This window comes from Lycorma delicatula, chromosome 1 (genome assembly GCF_047948215.1).
Source record: "Lycorma delicatula isolate Av1 chromosome 1, ASM4794821v1, whole genome shotgun sequence".
NCBI lineage: Eukaryota > Metazoa > Arthropoda > Insecta > Hemiptera > Fulgoridae > Lycorma > Lycorma delicatula.
In genome coordinates, this window is record NC_134455.1 from 27,949,764 (window position 1) to 27,967,981 (window position 18,218).

An 18,218-nucleotide genomic window follows, 5' to 3' on the forward strand; every position below is an offset into this window, starting at 1 on the left:
TGGATGAAGTCCTACGCAAGAACTACCACATGAAAATAAACAAGAACAAAACGAAAGTAATGAAATGTAGTAGAGATAATGAAGATGGACTACTGAATGTGAAAATAGGAAGAGAAAAGATTATGGAGGTAGAAGAATTTTGTTATTTGGGAAGTAGAATTACTAAAGATGGACAAAGCAGGAGCGATATAAAATGCCGAACAGCTTTCAGTCAGAAATATAATTTGTTTACATCAAAAATTAATTTAAATGTCAGGAAAAAATTTTTGAAAGTATTTGTTTGGAGCATCACTTTATATGGAAATGAAACTTGGACGATCAGAGTACCTGAGAAGAAACGATTAGAAGCTTTTGAAATGTGGTGCTATAGGAGAATGTTAAAAATCAGATGGGTGGATAAAGTGACAAATGAAGAGGTGTTGCGGTAAACAGATGAAGAAAGAAGCATTTGGAAAAATATAGTTAAAAGAAGAGACAGACTTATAGGCCACATATTAAGGCATCCTGGAATAGTCGCTTTAGTATTAAAGGGTCAGGTAAAAGGAAAAAAATTGTGCAGGCAGGCAACGTTTGGAATATCTAAAACAAATTGTTAGGGATGTAGGATGTAGGGGGTGTACCAAAATGAAATGACTAGCACTAGATAGGGAATCTTGGAGAGCTGCATCAAACCAGTCAAATGACTGAAGACCCAAAAAAAAAATTCTCAATCTTATGATATATCTTTATTATATGCTCATAACTACTTGTTTGTATAATTACTATGAATATATAAATAAAAACATGAAATATATATGTTTGTTTGCATGAAAACATTCATTTACTGAACTATACATAAGTGAATAGCTTAATAGTTAAATAAATAATAAACTGAACAACTTTAAATGATATTTATTTCTGTTTTTATGTTTTCTTTAAATTCAACAAGAATTATGCAAAGAAGATTCTTAAAGGAGAGAAAGCTTTTGTTTATGTTCTTAGCACAAAAGTACCTAATGCATTTGATTACTATTTCCAATCAAAAGAAGATGCTGATGTATTTATAAGAAGAACAACACCATTAAAGTAATCATTCATTCTAAAATAGTATGACTAGTTAATGTATAATGTTTATTTCTTGTTATAAACTTAAAAGTGCACTTGTGAACTGAGTGAAAATGAATTAACTAACTTTAACCTTATTCCTTAGGTTTATGGCAACAATTATTTTAAAAAGGTACCTTATACCTGAAGCACTACTTCCTTAGAGAATAGTGGAAAAATAAACCAGCATAACAAAGTTAATTGTTAATATCCATGGAATTAATAAGACTATTTTTAAACATCTTTGGAAGGTAGATATTCTAAATTAGACAGCTAAATGATGCTGTTGAATTAAAAAGATAAAATTTCTTAACTGTAAATATTTTTCTACTAAGAAGACTGAACTATGTAAGGATCCCAGAAACGTACAGATTATATACTATGTTGCATACTGAGGATGAAAATTAAACAAAGTATACTCAATTTCAACTGAAATTATAACCTCTGTTTACCCATATCCTCTAAAAACAGCAGTTCATAGGAGAGCTGGAATTTTTTAATTCTTGTATATTGTTTAATAAAAGATAATATTTAATAAAATAAATAAAAAATGCTAGAAAAGTATTATTAAGTAAAATACCTTCTTTCAAAGTGCATGGATGTTGAATTGACCATGTTTATGTAACTTTGTGACATCCACAATGTCATTTTATGATCAGAATCAGCTGAAAACCTTATTTTACTTCCATTAATAAATGAGAAGGAATTTTTCATTTTAATGTGCAAATTTGACAATTGTTAAATTTTAAAACGTGATACATTTTTAATACTTTGTCATTTTCATACTTTTCAAAACTTTGCTAATTACTTGAACTCGATTTAAGACAGTAATATATTTACACTAAACTGATGATGATGACTGATCAAAATTCAAATATATTTTTAATTATTTTTAAGGTTTGATAAATTACCAGGCATTTTAAAGCATACAATTAAGTATAAACAACCTCTTATTATTAATAACATATTTGATGAGCCGCAATTCAAAGATTTAGAAAGAATGGAAAAGGGAAACAATGAGTTATGCAGAAGTTTATTATGTGCACCAACTACAGACAACAACACAGTCACAGGTAAAGTTTATATATATATAATAATTTTCTTCCCACATTTTGGTTTCCATTCTCTGTACAACCCTCTATTACCAAATGAACTTTGTCATAATATTTTCCCAACCAACCCAGATAATACTTTTACAAGATTCAACCAGAAACTTCTCTTCTCCCCTATTAATTTAAATAATTCATTTTGAATTGTACCAGCAACTTAATCAATATTTTAATGCAATACTGCATTTCAAAGACCTATTCTTTCTGTTTATGCTTTTCCCAATATATAAGTTTTGCTAATCATAAACTCTATTTCACAGACACATTTAAAAATTTGTGTGGAGTATTTATTTCTTATACAAAAATCTGATGTTAAGAGAATTCATTACTGCCTAAACAGTTCTCCTTGCTTGTACCAATCTACTTATTTGTCTTAATTTACATTTTACATTTTATTTACCCAAATAAAAAAATTTGCAACTCTTTGTGAGTTGAATTCCCCTACATGAATATATTATTTAAGTCCTCATTATAATCCTTTCTGTTTCATTTCCTTTGTTGAATTCTTAATTTTCAAAATTTCTGCCCTAGAAATACATTCATAGCTTTCAGAATCTGCTGCACTTTAATCTTGGTGTCTGCTAAAAGAAATTGTCATCAGTGAATGACAATTCCATTTTTATTTTTTCCTTGGAAGAGTTTCTCCAATCAATTTTTTTCTTCAATTCCTACATTGTTTCTCTTAAATAAGTTGAAAAGTATTAGGTATATTCTTTTTCTCACAAACTAAGAGTATCATCAACTCTCTGTTATTTCAACCTGATTCTTGGGTATATTATATATAACTCTTCTTTTTTGTGTATTTTCTTTTATTTTGTGGTTGTGTTTTCTTAGTATGTCTACTAAAATTAGTCAAAAATCAGAGGGTTTCCTTTGTACCCATTTTCTTTCTGAATCTGAATTACCTAGTACACTTTTTATAACATATGCTATTCACCTGTAAACACATAAAAATAGTATATTATACGCATGAGATGTACACTTTTTTAAATTTGTAAATACTTCTCTTGTCTCAAACTCTATCTACTAACCTTTACGATCTATTCAATCTTCAATCCTGACTTTCTAAATAAGAAAATAATTCTGAGAGTCTTTTAGAGCTCTATGAAATTCTGATCTCAAAATCAAGTCTCCTTAGGCACAACATTATAGTTATTTTTCTTCCTCCAAAACCTCATCAAATTTAATTTTTCTCTTCTGTGTAGTCCCTCTAATTCTACCAATTGTTAGCTCTTTCTTCTCTTCCTGATAATTGCCTTTTTTCCATCCGCAATTCTGATACTAATACAATTTGACTTTACTTCCCAAAATTTATTTTGTTTTTGAATGTACTACATCTCTCTTCCCGTAAACACATTTTTCTCCATATCTCTGTATCTAATCTACTGTTGCTACTTAGCACATGTTAATATTATTTTTGAAGAACTTAGCGTTTCCTGCCCTCATCATCTTAAGTTTTTATTTTCTACGCTCATTCATGAATTGAAATTAATCTTTTGTTATCAATAGTTTTTCACTATTACCTTGCACCTAAAAAGTTCCTTTCCTGTTTAAATTATTTCCTTCTCTAATTTTATCCATACCCTCCAACAAAATCTTCTTTTGCACTAAATTCTAGCCTATGAATTTTTTTCACTTTTTATTTTCACATTCTCTTTGATTCTGTGCATTTCTTTATACTCAATTATTTATTTTTGTGTTAATTAGACTTCAACAGATATTTTATTGCAACCTAACTGTAATTAGAATCTGTTCATAGACAATCTGTTCATAATTTTACAATTCAGTTTATGTTTAGAATATTTTATTTTACTCAAAATACTTAAATCCTAGTACATATTACCTTCAAGTTTGTTGTTAAGGGTGTATCGACATCAGTTAGTTAGCACCCCCAACAACAAGAAAAGGTTTTGTATCCTTTCAGGATCATTACTTTTTTCCACTCTGTACACATAGAAAATTATATCCATTATGGTACTCTACAGTAAGGGTTCTCTGCTTCTCAAAAGCATATAAGCTTCTGTTAAAAGCTATGTCAGCTTTATTTACAGGTGACCATTACTTACCTGTGGCATAGCATCCTTAATAAGTTTGTACTACATTTTTTATGTGCTGCAGCCCCACTTTGAGATTAATCTCATTATCACAATACTTATTTTAATTATCTTTATTCACAACTATCCATCACACTAATTGTCTTTTCTGTATTCACATCTGGGGATACAATCTACTGTCTACAGTTATACCTGGCATACACAAGTAGGATATTTTATTTTTCATTAATTAAGTATTTATAAGTTTAATAAAGAAGAAATAAAGTTAAGGAAAAACTGCAAATTGGAATTATCACACACATTATTCCTCAAACACTGCTCCCTAATTGGGTACTCTTTTTTTGATTTATATTGTTATTGATTAAAAGCTTAATCAGATTTTCCGAAATTCTTTTGATCTAAATGTTGTTTATAAGGAAATTAACTGGATGTAGAAAAAATATATTAAGCATCATCAACTTAACCTCAGACTGATACGATTTTTTAATTTACCTTTACTATGATTAATTCTATTTACACTATTTAACATAACACTGATTTCAATGATTTTTAGATAAAAATAACAAAATTAATTATTCATTAGGATAAATGTTAACACCTTGAAGCAAGTAATCTTTTGCAAGGTATCTACTGCTGAGGTCATTGATCCCTTCAAATACAAATAACTGGTCTAGGAATTTTCCTGTATGTTCTTAGAATTAAGTTTGATGCAGAATCAAGAATGACCGAAGTCATCTAATCAACATCAAAATCAAGGTCTCAATTTGTTTGTAGGATCATAGTGTTCCAGCAAAGCTTTTCCAGTCAGTATGATTATATAGCCATCTCTTAGACATTTTGTAAATGGTTCTCTGTATATTCATTGACATTTAATTTTGAAAAGTTATCACTTCCATGCAAGTTGTCACTTTCCGTTCCAATCTGATCACTAACAATGAACTGGACAATGTTGTCAATGCCAGGTAATGATCCATGTCTAGCATTTAAATACTTCTCTGAGTGTGTGTTTAATAATACAGAGTTTGAACAAGTAAAGAATTCTTCTATTATTCTGTCTCTAAGATTGAGGTATTTCATCCCCAAGCTGATAACGAGCATTAAATCCCCCACTATTTTACATTTTATCAGAAAATTAATCATTTAATTACATTTTTCGAAAACGTATCACTTTAATATTGCTTTTAATTAATTGCTTTTACATGAACTGGTTAATTAATGTGCCGCAGTAAGTCATTTATATTCCAAGTGAACTGCAGAAAATAGATAGATTTACAGTTTGTCACAGTAACTGGTTGAAGAATATGGATTGCAACCGCTTGTACATTCGTAGTTATGCTTCTATCACACTCCCAATCGTGGATAGTGTAGCTAAGTATTCTCTAGTTTTTATGTTAGAAGTTGATCAAATCTAAATATAACACATTCTTTCATTTAAAAGTTATGTTCTTTTAAATGTGTTTCTTGAACTAAGAAGCACATTGGTTTCAACTCATCAATCAGGACTTGTTATTCTGTTATGAGTTGTTAGCAACTGTTTATATTGCATTGCAATCTCAACTCGTACTTTTACTTGAAAGATCTTTAATTAGGCCAAATATTCCTCAACTAGGATGCGCACCTAGTTGTGAAAAAATCCATCACCAGGGGAAGCCCACAGGGCTTCGTTCTCGGTCCCTTGAACCTGGTATTCAATGGATTTTTGAGACTGGCATTCCCAGAAGGGGTCACAGTCCAGGCTTTCGGCGATGACTGTCTCTTGTTAGTTCGTGTTAACTCACGACCGCAGCTAGAAGACCGAACACAGGCGGCTTTGTCAACTGCAGAGGACTGGATAGATATTCAAAATTTAAGGATTTCTGTGCCCGAGACAACGTTTATGCTTCTCAAGAGTGCAGACAAATTATAAGTTGCTATTTAGCAACCGCATTAGGCAAGTAGCGGCGGACGCCGACTCTGTGATGCACAAGGTTAGGAGAATTGCTCGAAAGGATTACGGACTGTCGGGCCGTCATTTGTACATAGTGTACCGAGATGTCTTCGAAAGTATTACCTCTCACGTGGCGTCCGTTTTGGGCGCATAGGTTGGAAGCAAACGAGCACTTATTCAAAATTTAAGAAGTGCCCAGCGCAGAGGCTTAATTGTAATCACTGGTGTTTTTAAAACAACTTCCTACGAGGTCACCACTGTATTGGGAAAGGCTCTCCCAATCGATTTAGTGTGAAAGTTCGGGGGCCATGTGGAAATTGTGAAGAAGCAGGGAGGCCGAGGTATTTGGAATGCGGTTTCGAGCCGTGCCTATACGGAGCGGAACGGTGATCTAAATGCACCGGTTCTAAATTTCGAACAGTTGACCATCTCCCGCCTGAGGAGGAGGAGGCGGCTTTACAACCTCGCGATGGAAGCATGACAGCAAGAATGGCACGCCACGACTAAGGGAATGTCCTTGTATAGATTTATACAGGATCTCGGGGGATGATATGCCTCTTCTACATTTTTAAGGGCAATGGGAGCCCGAGTGCTCTCCAACCATGTAAATTTAAATCAATATTTGTTTCAGTTCCGCCTGGCAGTCTGCAGGGAGGTTCAATCGAACGAACACATGATGTTCGATTGCCCAGCTCTTGGGGGGGACCAGAACCATTCTGCCTCTTCGAGGGACCACCCTGGAACTTAGAGGTCAAGGGGAAAATTGGCCACTCACAAGCGATGAGTCAATGTGTCAAGAGCCGCATTGTCAGACCGTGTGGGAGTTCCTTGATGCGTTGCTTTGTTCAATCGACATCAGTAATTTACTCAAGGGAAAAGAATCCTACCGCGCTGCTGTAGAAAGCTAACCGAGAGATATGGTTGGCTATCAGCCAGATTAAGGCTCCAAGCGCTTTAATGGTGAACGGGTATTTGCTGGCATTGAGCGGCCTAGGCATGGCAGCGAATTACTGTCATTGACAAGATAAATTAATTATTGATAGTCATATATGTTTTAGTAGTTGACGGGGTGCGCCTACCCATTTTAGTGATATATAGCAAGTTGTCGGTAGGACACGCAAGCACCCACCGGGTTGTTCTAGTGGTGAACGCGTCTTCCCAAATCAGCTGATTTGGAAGTCGAGAGTTCCAGCGTTCAAGTCCTAGTAAAGCCAGCTATTTTTTACACGGACTTGAATACTAGATCGTGGATACCGGTGTTCTTTGGTGGCTGGGTTTCAATTAACCACACATCTCAGGTATTGTCGAATTGAGAATGTAGTACAAGACTACACTTCATTCACACTCATACATATCATCCTCATTCATCCTCTGAATTATTATCTAAACGGTAGTTACCGGAGGCTAAACAGGAAAAAGAAAGAAAGGACACGCAAGCGAGTGGTGTATGGTACCACGCTTATTCCGCTCATGCTTTTAGGTTAGCTAGCAGCTAGTTAGGACACTGGTCGCTAAACAGTTTCGAAGGTCAGTAGCCGTTTGTGGCACAGATATTTGGTCTTATGCTTTAGAGCGACTGAATGGGGTAGTGGCGGGAGAAATGCCAAGCAAACCAATCCTTCCCTCCTAGCATCAACATCGAAAAATTTTGACGCTATTGAAGTAATTTCGCTATTACCCTTAATATCTATAATTTCATAGTCAGTGGTTTCTGCGGCAACGGAGAGTGAAAACGGGTCAGAGTCGATAGACCCTTGAGAGACTGTTTCAACACCGTCAGTGGCTGAGGTCACAAATAATTCATCTCCCATCATACCTTGATTTGACTTAGCAATTATCACATCATGACTCTGATTCCGAGCACTTACCTTAGTTGTCATCTGACCCCGTAGGGGAAGACACTCTCCACTACCTCCTCCGTTCTTAGCCCTTAAGGGCTTTGTCAGAGATTATCTTCGAAACCTCGGCTTTGACATATTCCAGACCGCCTTGGCCAGGATCCCACCAGTACGAATGCCACAAGTGACATGTCCATCGGTGTACTACTAATTAATGAACTCAAAACAAAACCCATCACACTGAGTCTTAAGCAAGACTAAAAATACCTAACTAACAAAGGAATTGAACTACCTACCTGTAGAAGGTAAACGTGAGTTCAACACAACACGAAACATAAAAATATTACATAGAACAATAACAACACAGTAACGTTGAATCAAAACAAAACAAGGACAACAACAAAAACATAATTTATAAAACAAAACATCAACAAAAATAGAATAAAAGAGAAATCCAAGCAGAGCTCTAGATACCTTCAGCAATCCTTTCCTTTGCTAAGTACATTATTAAACTCTTCACTATTGCCCATTCGGCCTGATTCCTCCAGTTTACACGGAGATCCAATGCCGACCCGATAAGATCAAGCCGACAGATGGTCTCGTACGCATTCGTATTTCGAGAACTCATAAAGAACATGGTAGGTGTCGTCCAATTCTCCCCACTGAAGACACACCCCAGAATCAAATTCTCCAGTCTGTCCCTAAAATCACTATGGCCGGAAAGAAATTACGTCACATATTTATTAGGTGCCTCCAAGAGGCGTCTCGCAAACCAACAACATTTGGAGAGAGATCATGAGTATAACGCCCACCGTCAGTCTCATCCCATCTGGCCTGTCACAAGGCATTGCCATGTTGTTCAATTTCTCGAACTTTATCCGAAGTCAACTCACCGGACTTCTTAGCAACATACGGCTGCTGGTCCTCAGACGCAAATAAATCTATCGGTTTCATCATCTAGTAATTTGTGTAAAATCTCAGAAGTATCAGAAATTACACCAAACCTGGTCAAGAGAGCAAACAAGTTCGCCGTGACAAACCGCTCTCTTCATGCCACGCCTCTTCATGGGACATCTCCCTGTTCCACCATGATGTAATCCTCTCTCGACTGGAACTACGGGGAATTGAACACTCAGCGGCATCAAGAAAAGCCGTCAACAAACCAACTGCCAGATCTTCCAAATCCAAGACATTCAGACTCCGATCCAAAACTTGGAGCCTGGTCGAAAGTAAATCAACAAATTTCTTTCAGTTAGCATGCCTGTGCAGGAAACAATCCTACTGAACCGGAACGTTACATCGGTAGCGCTCACTTAAGCCACCAGCAATCTCATACACAATCACTTGATGATCGCTCGAGCAATCTTCAACTACGTTCCAGTTACAAACATTGGCAGGGATAAACCTACCAACGTTAACATCGATGTTCGTTCAACCAAACAATCTATGCCCATCTACCGTACCTACGTAGGTGGGCAACTCACCAGGTACGTTATATATCTATAGATCATGCTGGGCCAAAAACCCCTCCATTAATTCACCGCCAACATCGGTAAAACCGCTATGCCACAAGAGTGACTTAGCACTCACATAGCAATATCTCTATACTGGAAATATGAACTAGCAACATGCAGATGCAAGTTCTGAATATCCACACAGACAACGACATAATGATTATCCGAGAGCTGTCGAACAAATATACAATCAAGTTCCCTTCTGCACAAAACAGCGGACATTCTTTCAGAACCACAATAGAACCTCTTCCAACGAGAAAAACCTGGCAGATCACCAAACATAATATATGGATGCTACAACAAAACAATATCCATACCTCTACGTAATGCAATCTCTCCAAAATCAACCTGAGCAATGTAAGCACCCCGAGTATTCAACTGATCAATCTAATCATTTAATTAAATAGAATTATAGTACATTTCGAGGGTTCTCTCATACACTGTGATATACTCTGATTACTGTTCACAGAGTGCTTATGATCCTTCCGAAGATGTTTGCAATTAATACAAGTCGGATACCCTCCGTCTTCTTTGGACACTTCTCACACTTCAAAGGGCTAAGTTCTCTGAACACCTTGCAGTTTGCACTGCAAGGTGTTCAGAGAACTTAGCCCTTTGAACAAACCTGCAGCGCATAAAACAGCGCTGAACATCTAAATACTTCTTGACCTTACACAAAGAGAAGTCTACAAACAATCTGCCCTCCGCAGTAAAGCTGCCGAAAAGTTTAGGACTAACTTCAAATTTCCCACGATAGCGCTCTGCGTCGCCCCTACCCGATTTAATAATCGACATTCAGACTTGAATGTAGCCTCATCCATCTGAGTATTTTGCTCCCTAATGAGAGCCATTAATTCTTTCTTATACAGCCACTGATCTATGTCATAAACAATCACTTTTAGACGCCTCTTGCCTTTATGGTCGACTTTTATCTCAGACTTTCAGACTTTAAAGAAGTCAGAGATGACCCGCACAGTTTCTTTGTCGTCAGCAATGACGACTAAACCCTTCTTCCTTTCTCTAATATTACGAATTCTCAAGTTTTGCCTCTTATGTCGAAGAACGGACTGAAATTCGTCCTTCATCTCCTTAGTTGTTTTAGTAGTTGCCCCATCCTTTAGGTTGACGAACACAACCTCTGGCTGCTTACGGGACAGACTAGCCTCCAACCTTCCCTTCAGAACCTCCGCGTAGCGTTTACCCTGTGGAAACATGGGAGGGGCGGAAACTATATCCCTCACAACCTCTTTCACCTCGGGCTTAGTAGCCAATCTTTCATAGCCTTGAGCCAAGGCCTCAACAATGGGTTTTAGTTCCCTGATCTTAGGGAGTATCTTACCCATCACATTAGCCTTAGCACCTCTTGGGTTCTCCAAACGTTAATTCATGAAGTCGTACTTCACTTCAAACGTACGTCTGCACTAACGGGATCGAACCTCCAGCCCTCCCATTACCTTCAGAAAACTTCTCAATCATGAATTGATCAGTACTCTTCCCAGCCCGCGAAGAACCGGAAGCACTTGCTCGCGACCCCTCATCACCTCAGAAGCGTATAAATAGTCGTCGAGCCGAACTTCAATCGTTTCCGTAATCTCTTCGCGAGGTTTAGCCCCTTGGAATTACACTTTTTTACTTCAGTTTCCGACATTTCCGAAATCATAAACACAACAAAAATAGTAACCTAAACAGTGGTAATTAATTAACACTAAACACAAAACAATGTTCGCTTACAAACTGTAATCATAAACACATAAAAACAACTTGCCAATAACAAGCACATAAACCGAGGATGTTGACCAGTAGCAGGCCACGTTCAAATAAAGATGGTTGCAATCAACAACAGCTGTTAAGATAACAGCTAACTTAAAAATAAATAAATATCAGAAACTGAAGCAACAGTAAATAACAAAAACAAACAGATATAGAATAAAACACAGCAGAAATGTTGACTCCCCGCAGTTGAAAGGGAATTTAAACTACACACCAAACTAGTCTAGGTAGCCTGTCAGGCCAGGCTATATACTCAAATTAATGCCAAACAAGACTAATAAAACACTCCAGAAGACCCAAAACAAGTACAAAACCATAAACCAAGTCATAGTGAACACAATCAACAAACAAACTATAATATAAGGATAACGTTACACCAAATAAACATCCAAATAGCGGAGTCTAAACACAAACTCAACCTATCCTAGCTATCGAAGAATGAACAAAATTTGTAAAACTTCTAACAACTTTGTTGTTAGATGAACAATTTTCTTCATTTTTCGATGCCCAGAGTGCACAGAGACCTCTCTGATATCTTCCTGGCATCAAAAGATATAAGGTCATGTGTTGAATGTTGAAGACTGACTGAGGATTGCACGGGTCAATCAGCAATTTGTTTTCGAAGTTCGTGAGAACAAACCTGAACACAGGACACATGTGCACAGACCTAACTAACATAATTCAAGAAGATTGATGATAACAAGTTCAAAGCAATGGTTGATAAGGGACTTACAAACTCAGGAATCGCATAACTCTGGAGAAGATCCTCAAACTTAGTTGAGCAGCACAGCATTCAAGGAAATACACTGGTATGATACAAACAAAAGAACACAGTTGCAAAAAGAGCTCCTCCAGTGCATAACATTTTCTTTTCATTCTCACCTTAAAACAAAGGTTAATTTTGTTAATTATTTTATCTTATAGAACAGACTACCCCAAACTTGTGATATCTAATAGCTAGTTAAAGTTGCTACTCAAATTAAAAAATTACTTTTACCAGGTTCAAGACCAAAAGAGAAAGAAAAGTTCTTCATGTTTTAGTGTTTGAAGACTATGGAAAAGCTATTGGCTTGGAGGTCTGACCAAAAGGAGTTTTGGTTTTACTTTGTATGATGTGTTGAATTATGATCAAATATTCAGAATTCCCTTTAATCAGGAGACCCTGGGGAAGGGTACTGCTCAAATCCCATAATGGACTCTTTAAGCCTTGGTAGAATACATCTAAACGTTAGAGACTTATGGACTAAATCTAATTAGTTTTTTGTGTCATAGTAGGAGTTAAAACATGATGTTAGAGTAACTGAAACATCATTTAATGAAAAAACAGCTGATTATTTTATCAGTTTTATGAAAAAACTGGATTATTTATAGGGCTGACAGAACTACAAGTACGTTGTAGTTGTTAAACTCAGAAGATGTTCCCTTATAGCAGTAAACAGAAAAGTACAAAATTTCAGAAGAGTGGATTTAGAATTTCATTCATATTTGGTAAGATTTTCCAAGTTAAAATGTGTGGTGAGATCTGTATTTGCCACATCTGGTGTTTCAAAGCAGTCAAACATGGTACCCCTTTTATTTACCATTTTATAAATGATGCCAAAAATAATATCAAATCTAAAATCATTAAATCAGCAGATGATGCCAAAGTTTGTAGAAAAGTTAACTTCAGAGGAAGCTTTGCGATCCTACTAATACCTTGTTAACAACCATGTGGTTGATTACTAACAAAATGCCTTTGAATCGAATAAAACTATTATGACACATATTGGGAAGGTGCTGCGAGATAGATATCAAATATATTAAAAATACTTGAGGAAATAAAAGTAGAATCAATCTTTGATTTAGGAGTTACCTTCAAACCTAAGCTTTTGTTTACACAACATGCAGATGTGTGATATATATTATAACATCCAAAATGCAAATTAACCTTGGGTTGATTTTATGGGTGAGTAGGCATTTTCAGCAGATTAGCACAATTTGGAACCTCTACCAAACATTGGTTAGGTTGATATTGAAGTACTATTCTGTAATCTGGAACTGCAATAGGAAAATTAGCAATTTGAAAATTGATTCAGGTGTAGAAATTATAAGTACACATTTATGTTCTAATAAATTTGACTTCTTACAATTTAGAGTATGGTTTAGTTTATACTACTATTTAGTAGTATTTCAAATCCTTTTGGAATTAATGATAGAGAGGGCTGATAATGCATCAATATTCTTGTGCAGCAGAATGTAATATTTTGCACATTGTGTCCTTGAAGATTGGGAGAAAAAAATAATGTTTATGTTTCAGGCAATGCATGGATATATTAATGTCAATATTTCTAGTATATTAGAACTCCTTAAGTAGTAAGAGACTTAAGTTATTTAGATATTGTCAGCAAGATATAACATCATCAACTGCAAGATATGTCAAAAGTTTTATAATTGAAAGTGGAGTAATATTTTTAATGAGAAGTCTAATATTTTTGAAAGGAAAGTTGAAGCTATTTTCTTGATTGAAAATATTAAAATTGAAGATTTTTTATAAGAGATTGTCACCTTAATGCTTCTTAATAAAATCATACAATAATACATTATGGGAAGGTACTGTTAGTTTTAACACTTGATGTAGTTTTTAGTTAGATTTTAGATACTTTTAATATTAGGTGATATTTTTTGACAAAGTGTACATGTATGTACTGTAACTTTGACTACATTAATTTAGAGTATGGTTTACTTTATATCCATAAAATACTACTATCTAGTAGTATTTTTGACGGCTCAGGTACCCTCACAGATTTGTGTAGCATACTAAAATTTTACTGTTCTGCTACATGTCTTTCTCATTAGCTAGGTCTTCCCTATGTACACATATATGTAGATTACACACATGGAGAACCCTCCATCTTTATAGGAACTTGGAATTAATAAAAATAAATTAATAAAAATATATTTACTTATTTTTTTAATTTGTAAAACATTATACTAAACTATTAAAATACCTAATGAACTGATTATTTTTTCTGGCATATAGGAGTCATTCTTTTGACAAATAAAATTCATAATACATATTTTACTACAATGGATGATGGTACTTTTCAAATATTTGCAACTTACTGTTCATTAGCATTACACCACTATCGTGTTAAGAAGGAACTCCAGAAAACTGTAAGTAACCCATCTTTTTAAGTGTATTATACATCAGCAGCAATATATTTTCTTTTAAAATAACATAATAAGATTGGATAAAGCAGAACTTTAACCTGATAAGTGAATTAAGTAGAGTCAAAAATTCAATTTGTGAACTGAATACTCAATCCATTTTTTTTTTTTTGGTTTAAATTTACATATCGACTAATTCAAATGCACATACTTATCTGAAGACAAAACATATCAATTATGTTAATAGATAGTACTTATTACACCAATAGTAGATATTAATATTTACTATAACAGAACTCCTCAGTCGTATATTCACAATTTTAAAAAGTAGAAAAAATTTTATAACATTTTGTAATTTACAATAAGTCATTAACCTGATGTGAAGATTAGAACAGTAGTAGCCTACCTTTTGGGATAATAGTTTCAAAAAATGAAGTAAACAAACTAATCCACATACTACGTGACAACTGCACACAGTTCAATTTCACAGGTGTCATATAACCAGTACAGTATCAATGTAACAATAGCACAAACACCCACCCGTATTCTGAATATAAATAACTTTTTTTTAGTGTCATTCCATTTATTTTTTGATACAAAAAAATTTAATTTTTGCTTGTGTGATTTTTTTTTACTTTATTTATTTATTCATTTTTATGAAGATCTTAAATGTTACTTCAGAGTAGAATATAATCTGAAAAAATAAATGAAAAAAAGTTTTTGTCACTTTTCAGTCTCTAGAAAAGCATTCAAAGTAATAATTTATCAAACACTAAAATAGTAGTTCAAGCATAGACAACCAAACTGCTCCAAATAAATTGGATAAAGAAGTAATACATTGGACAAACAGGATGAAACTTTAAGCAAATGTAAAACTACTCATGATACAAAAAAGACAAAAACATTTTACTTCAAAGAAACAAAATTATGTCTGTCTGAAAATCATAAAATGTTGTGTCAACAAGACATCTTGTAATCAACAAGATGGTTTATTCTAAACCATCTTGTTTAAAAAATGTACTTGTGCATAACATCAACAATGGAAAAATCTTGAAACATTAGCAATTAAGGATGAAATTGGGACGCACAACACAAATAGGCAAACACATTAAAAACAACATTCTAAATTAATAAAACAATTAAGACACATTCTTAAATACTAAAAATTAAAAAGACCAACTCAAAACACCAACCACTCCCTCAGCCATAATGGCACAACATTCCCATCAACAGTTTCTGAGAAAGATTATTTAGAGTGAAAGCCAGCCCTAAGTTAGGTACATCCCAACCCCGTAGGGAAAGACACCTGCGTAGTGGCGTTCCGATCGTCACACCACCCCTGTTCATTGCCGTTCATTTAACGGGAGTCGTCTATCGCCCTCTGACTTTTTACATCTCATAGTAATAAGCCTGGCCTCAGTAGACATTTATGCCTCGGTAGGCATTTGCATTGGTGATTACATAACTCAGCTTATTGCCTTCGCTCCAGGCCTCGTCCGGATATCTTGAATGTCCTACATCGCATCCCTCTGAACTAGCCAACCGAGCTCGCGGAAGCACGAACCCTGTGCCTAGTTCTACTTGTTATGAGCCAATTTCTTGAATGTCTTGTAATTCAAGGCAAAATAACACAACATACCACCAAACATTTTGATCGCAACAACAAAATTTAGTCCTATTTCCCTTAGTGAAACTTAGCATAAGCTTGAAATAAACCCCTGACTTAGGTTAATGAAGGACCCAAAGGCTTGAATAAGCTAACTAATTTAATTATGTTTTCCATAAGCTAACTAATGCTAATTATGCTAAAAGGGTTGACTACTATTAATGGTTCAAAACTTAATTAGAGACAAGATTGGCATTTTGATTAAGTATTTTTCACAGATGAAGCATGGTTTCACTTTAGTGGGTATGTTAATAGTTAGAACTACCGGAGCTGGGATACTGAAAGCCCGCACATTTTCTTTGAATTTCCCTAACACCCACAAAAAATAGGGATATGGTGTGCGGTTTCAAGGTGATGAATAATAGAACCCTTTTTTTTTGAAAAAGCTATGAATGCTGTCATCTACCAAGAAATTATTCAACAGTTTTTAGCCATACTGCAACAGGATTATTGTTGGAATGTGACTGCTGGTTGCAGTAGGACATCACCACTTGCCATACAGCTTGCACTTCTATGGAGATGCTACAGAAATTTTTGGTGGAAGAATCATTTCTAAAGGATTGTGGCTACCAAGATCCCTTGATCTGATTAGTCCAGACTTCTTTCTGTTTTGTTTATTTAAAGATTATTAATGCCATCCAGGAAATAGACAGGATACAGCTAATAAGAATAGCCAGGAACAGGGTTAAACGTTTTGACAAGTCCATAGAAGTAGATGAATATCATTTTCAACACCTTCTGTAAATTATTATGTAAGCGTTTGCCAATAAATTATTACTTGTAGACTACTAACTGATGGGGCCTTTTTAAGTTGATTACTCTGTATAATAATATTATTATAATAGTTTTTTCTTTATATATTTACATATGTATTTTTATTATGTATTCAACAGTACCATACTTTCAATTCTCATATTAAAGAGCATGATAAAATAAGCTTCACATAGAAGAACTAAATTTATACTGAATAACATTTAATTTTGGAACTAGATTTTATAATACGCTGCCAAATGAAATGCTTATCATCAGTGGGAAGACTTTTTTTAAAAGTGTTTTTAAGTACCTGAACCCTTAGCTGACATTGAATTTTATAAAGGGGTTCTTTGGTTGTAAACTGTAATAATTCTCAAAAGATCTTATTAAATTATGAACTGTTAGCTTACCTTCAGTTTGTTGCAATTATTGTTTTACTGTGGTGAAATTTAATCTGTCACAAATTATTATGTTTTACTATTAATTACAGTTTTTCTTGTTTTTTCTGCTTACAGAAATGAAAAAATAAAAATATGTATAAATTTGTGGTACAGGATTCCAACTGCAATAAGTAGATTTTTTTTGTTTGTTCAACCTCCGGGGCAACCGTTAGGTATTGAATGCTTCAGAGGATGAGATGAATGATTTGTAGTGTGTGTGAAAATACAATGCATGACCAGGATTTGCACCCGGGATCTCCGGATGAAAGGCCAAGATGCTACCACCCACGTCATGGGGGCTGGTGCAATAAGTAGATTTAACATTAAGATCAACTTCAATATAATAACAAATACTGTTTGAAAAATTAAAAAATGAATCTGTAGCGAGCTGCTTTCAGATATGAGCATTGATTGATAATTTCTTTCTTCTTTTTTCTTGAGACAGTATTTATGAAAAAAAAGTAAATAAATGAGTAAAATCTACAAACAATAAAAAAATTATATATTAGTCATACACATTTATGTCAAAATAACACAACACTAAAGTTACTCAAAAACTTATTATTGATATTTTTCAGATTCTTCATTTAACTTTGGATGAAGAAGTAATGCAGCATCACTTGAAACCATGTATTCATGATTATGAGAGAGTGAAAAATTCAAAATTAATTGCACCTACTGATTTCTTTAGGTAAAAAAAAAAAATTCTTAAAATATTTATTTGTTGTATTTGTTGCTTCCAACAATATACTACGTTATTAGTTTTATTTTTTTATTATAAGTTGACAGTATTTTCATCAGTTTCATCACCATCAGTGTTTTCCACTCAGTAATTACTAGAATTTCATTGAATATTATATGTACTTAGAAAGTAACTAAGCTGGGAAGGTGTAGGAGAAGTTGTTGGACTGGTTGCG

General features: G+C 34.5%; 1 protein-coding gene across 1 annotated transcript in view; it reads left to right on the forward strand.

Annotated features, from left to right (window-relative positions):
• Positions 1–18,218, forward strand: part of LOC142317453 (cAMP and cAMP-inhibited cGMP 3',5'-cyclic phosphodiesterase 10A-like) — a 65,026-nt gene that overhangs the window by 24,894 nt on the left and 21,914 nt on the right. The window contains exons 5-8 of the mRNA XM_075354019.1: positions 929–1,065; positions 1,981–2,156; positions 14,315–14,448; positions 17,880–17,992. Of these exons, the coding sequence (XP_075210134.1) occupies positions 929–1,065; positions 1,981–2,156; positions 14,315–14,448; positions 17,880–17,992 (560 nt within the window). The remainder of the gene's footprint in view (positions 1–928; positions 1,066–1,980; positions 2,157–14,314; positions 14,449–17,879; positions 17,993–18,218) is intronic.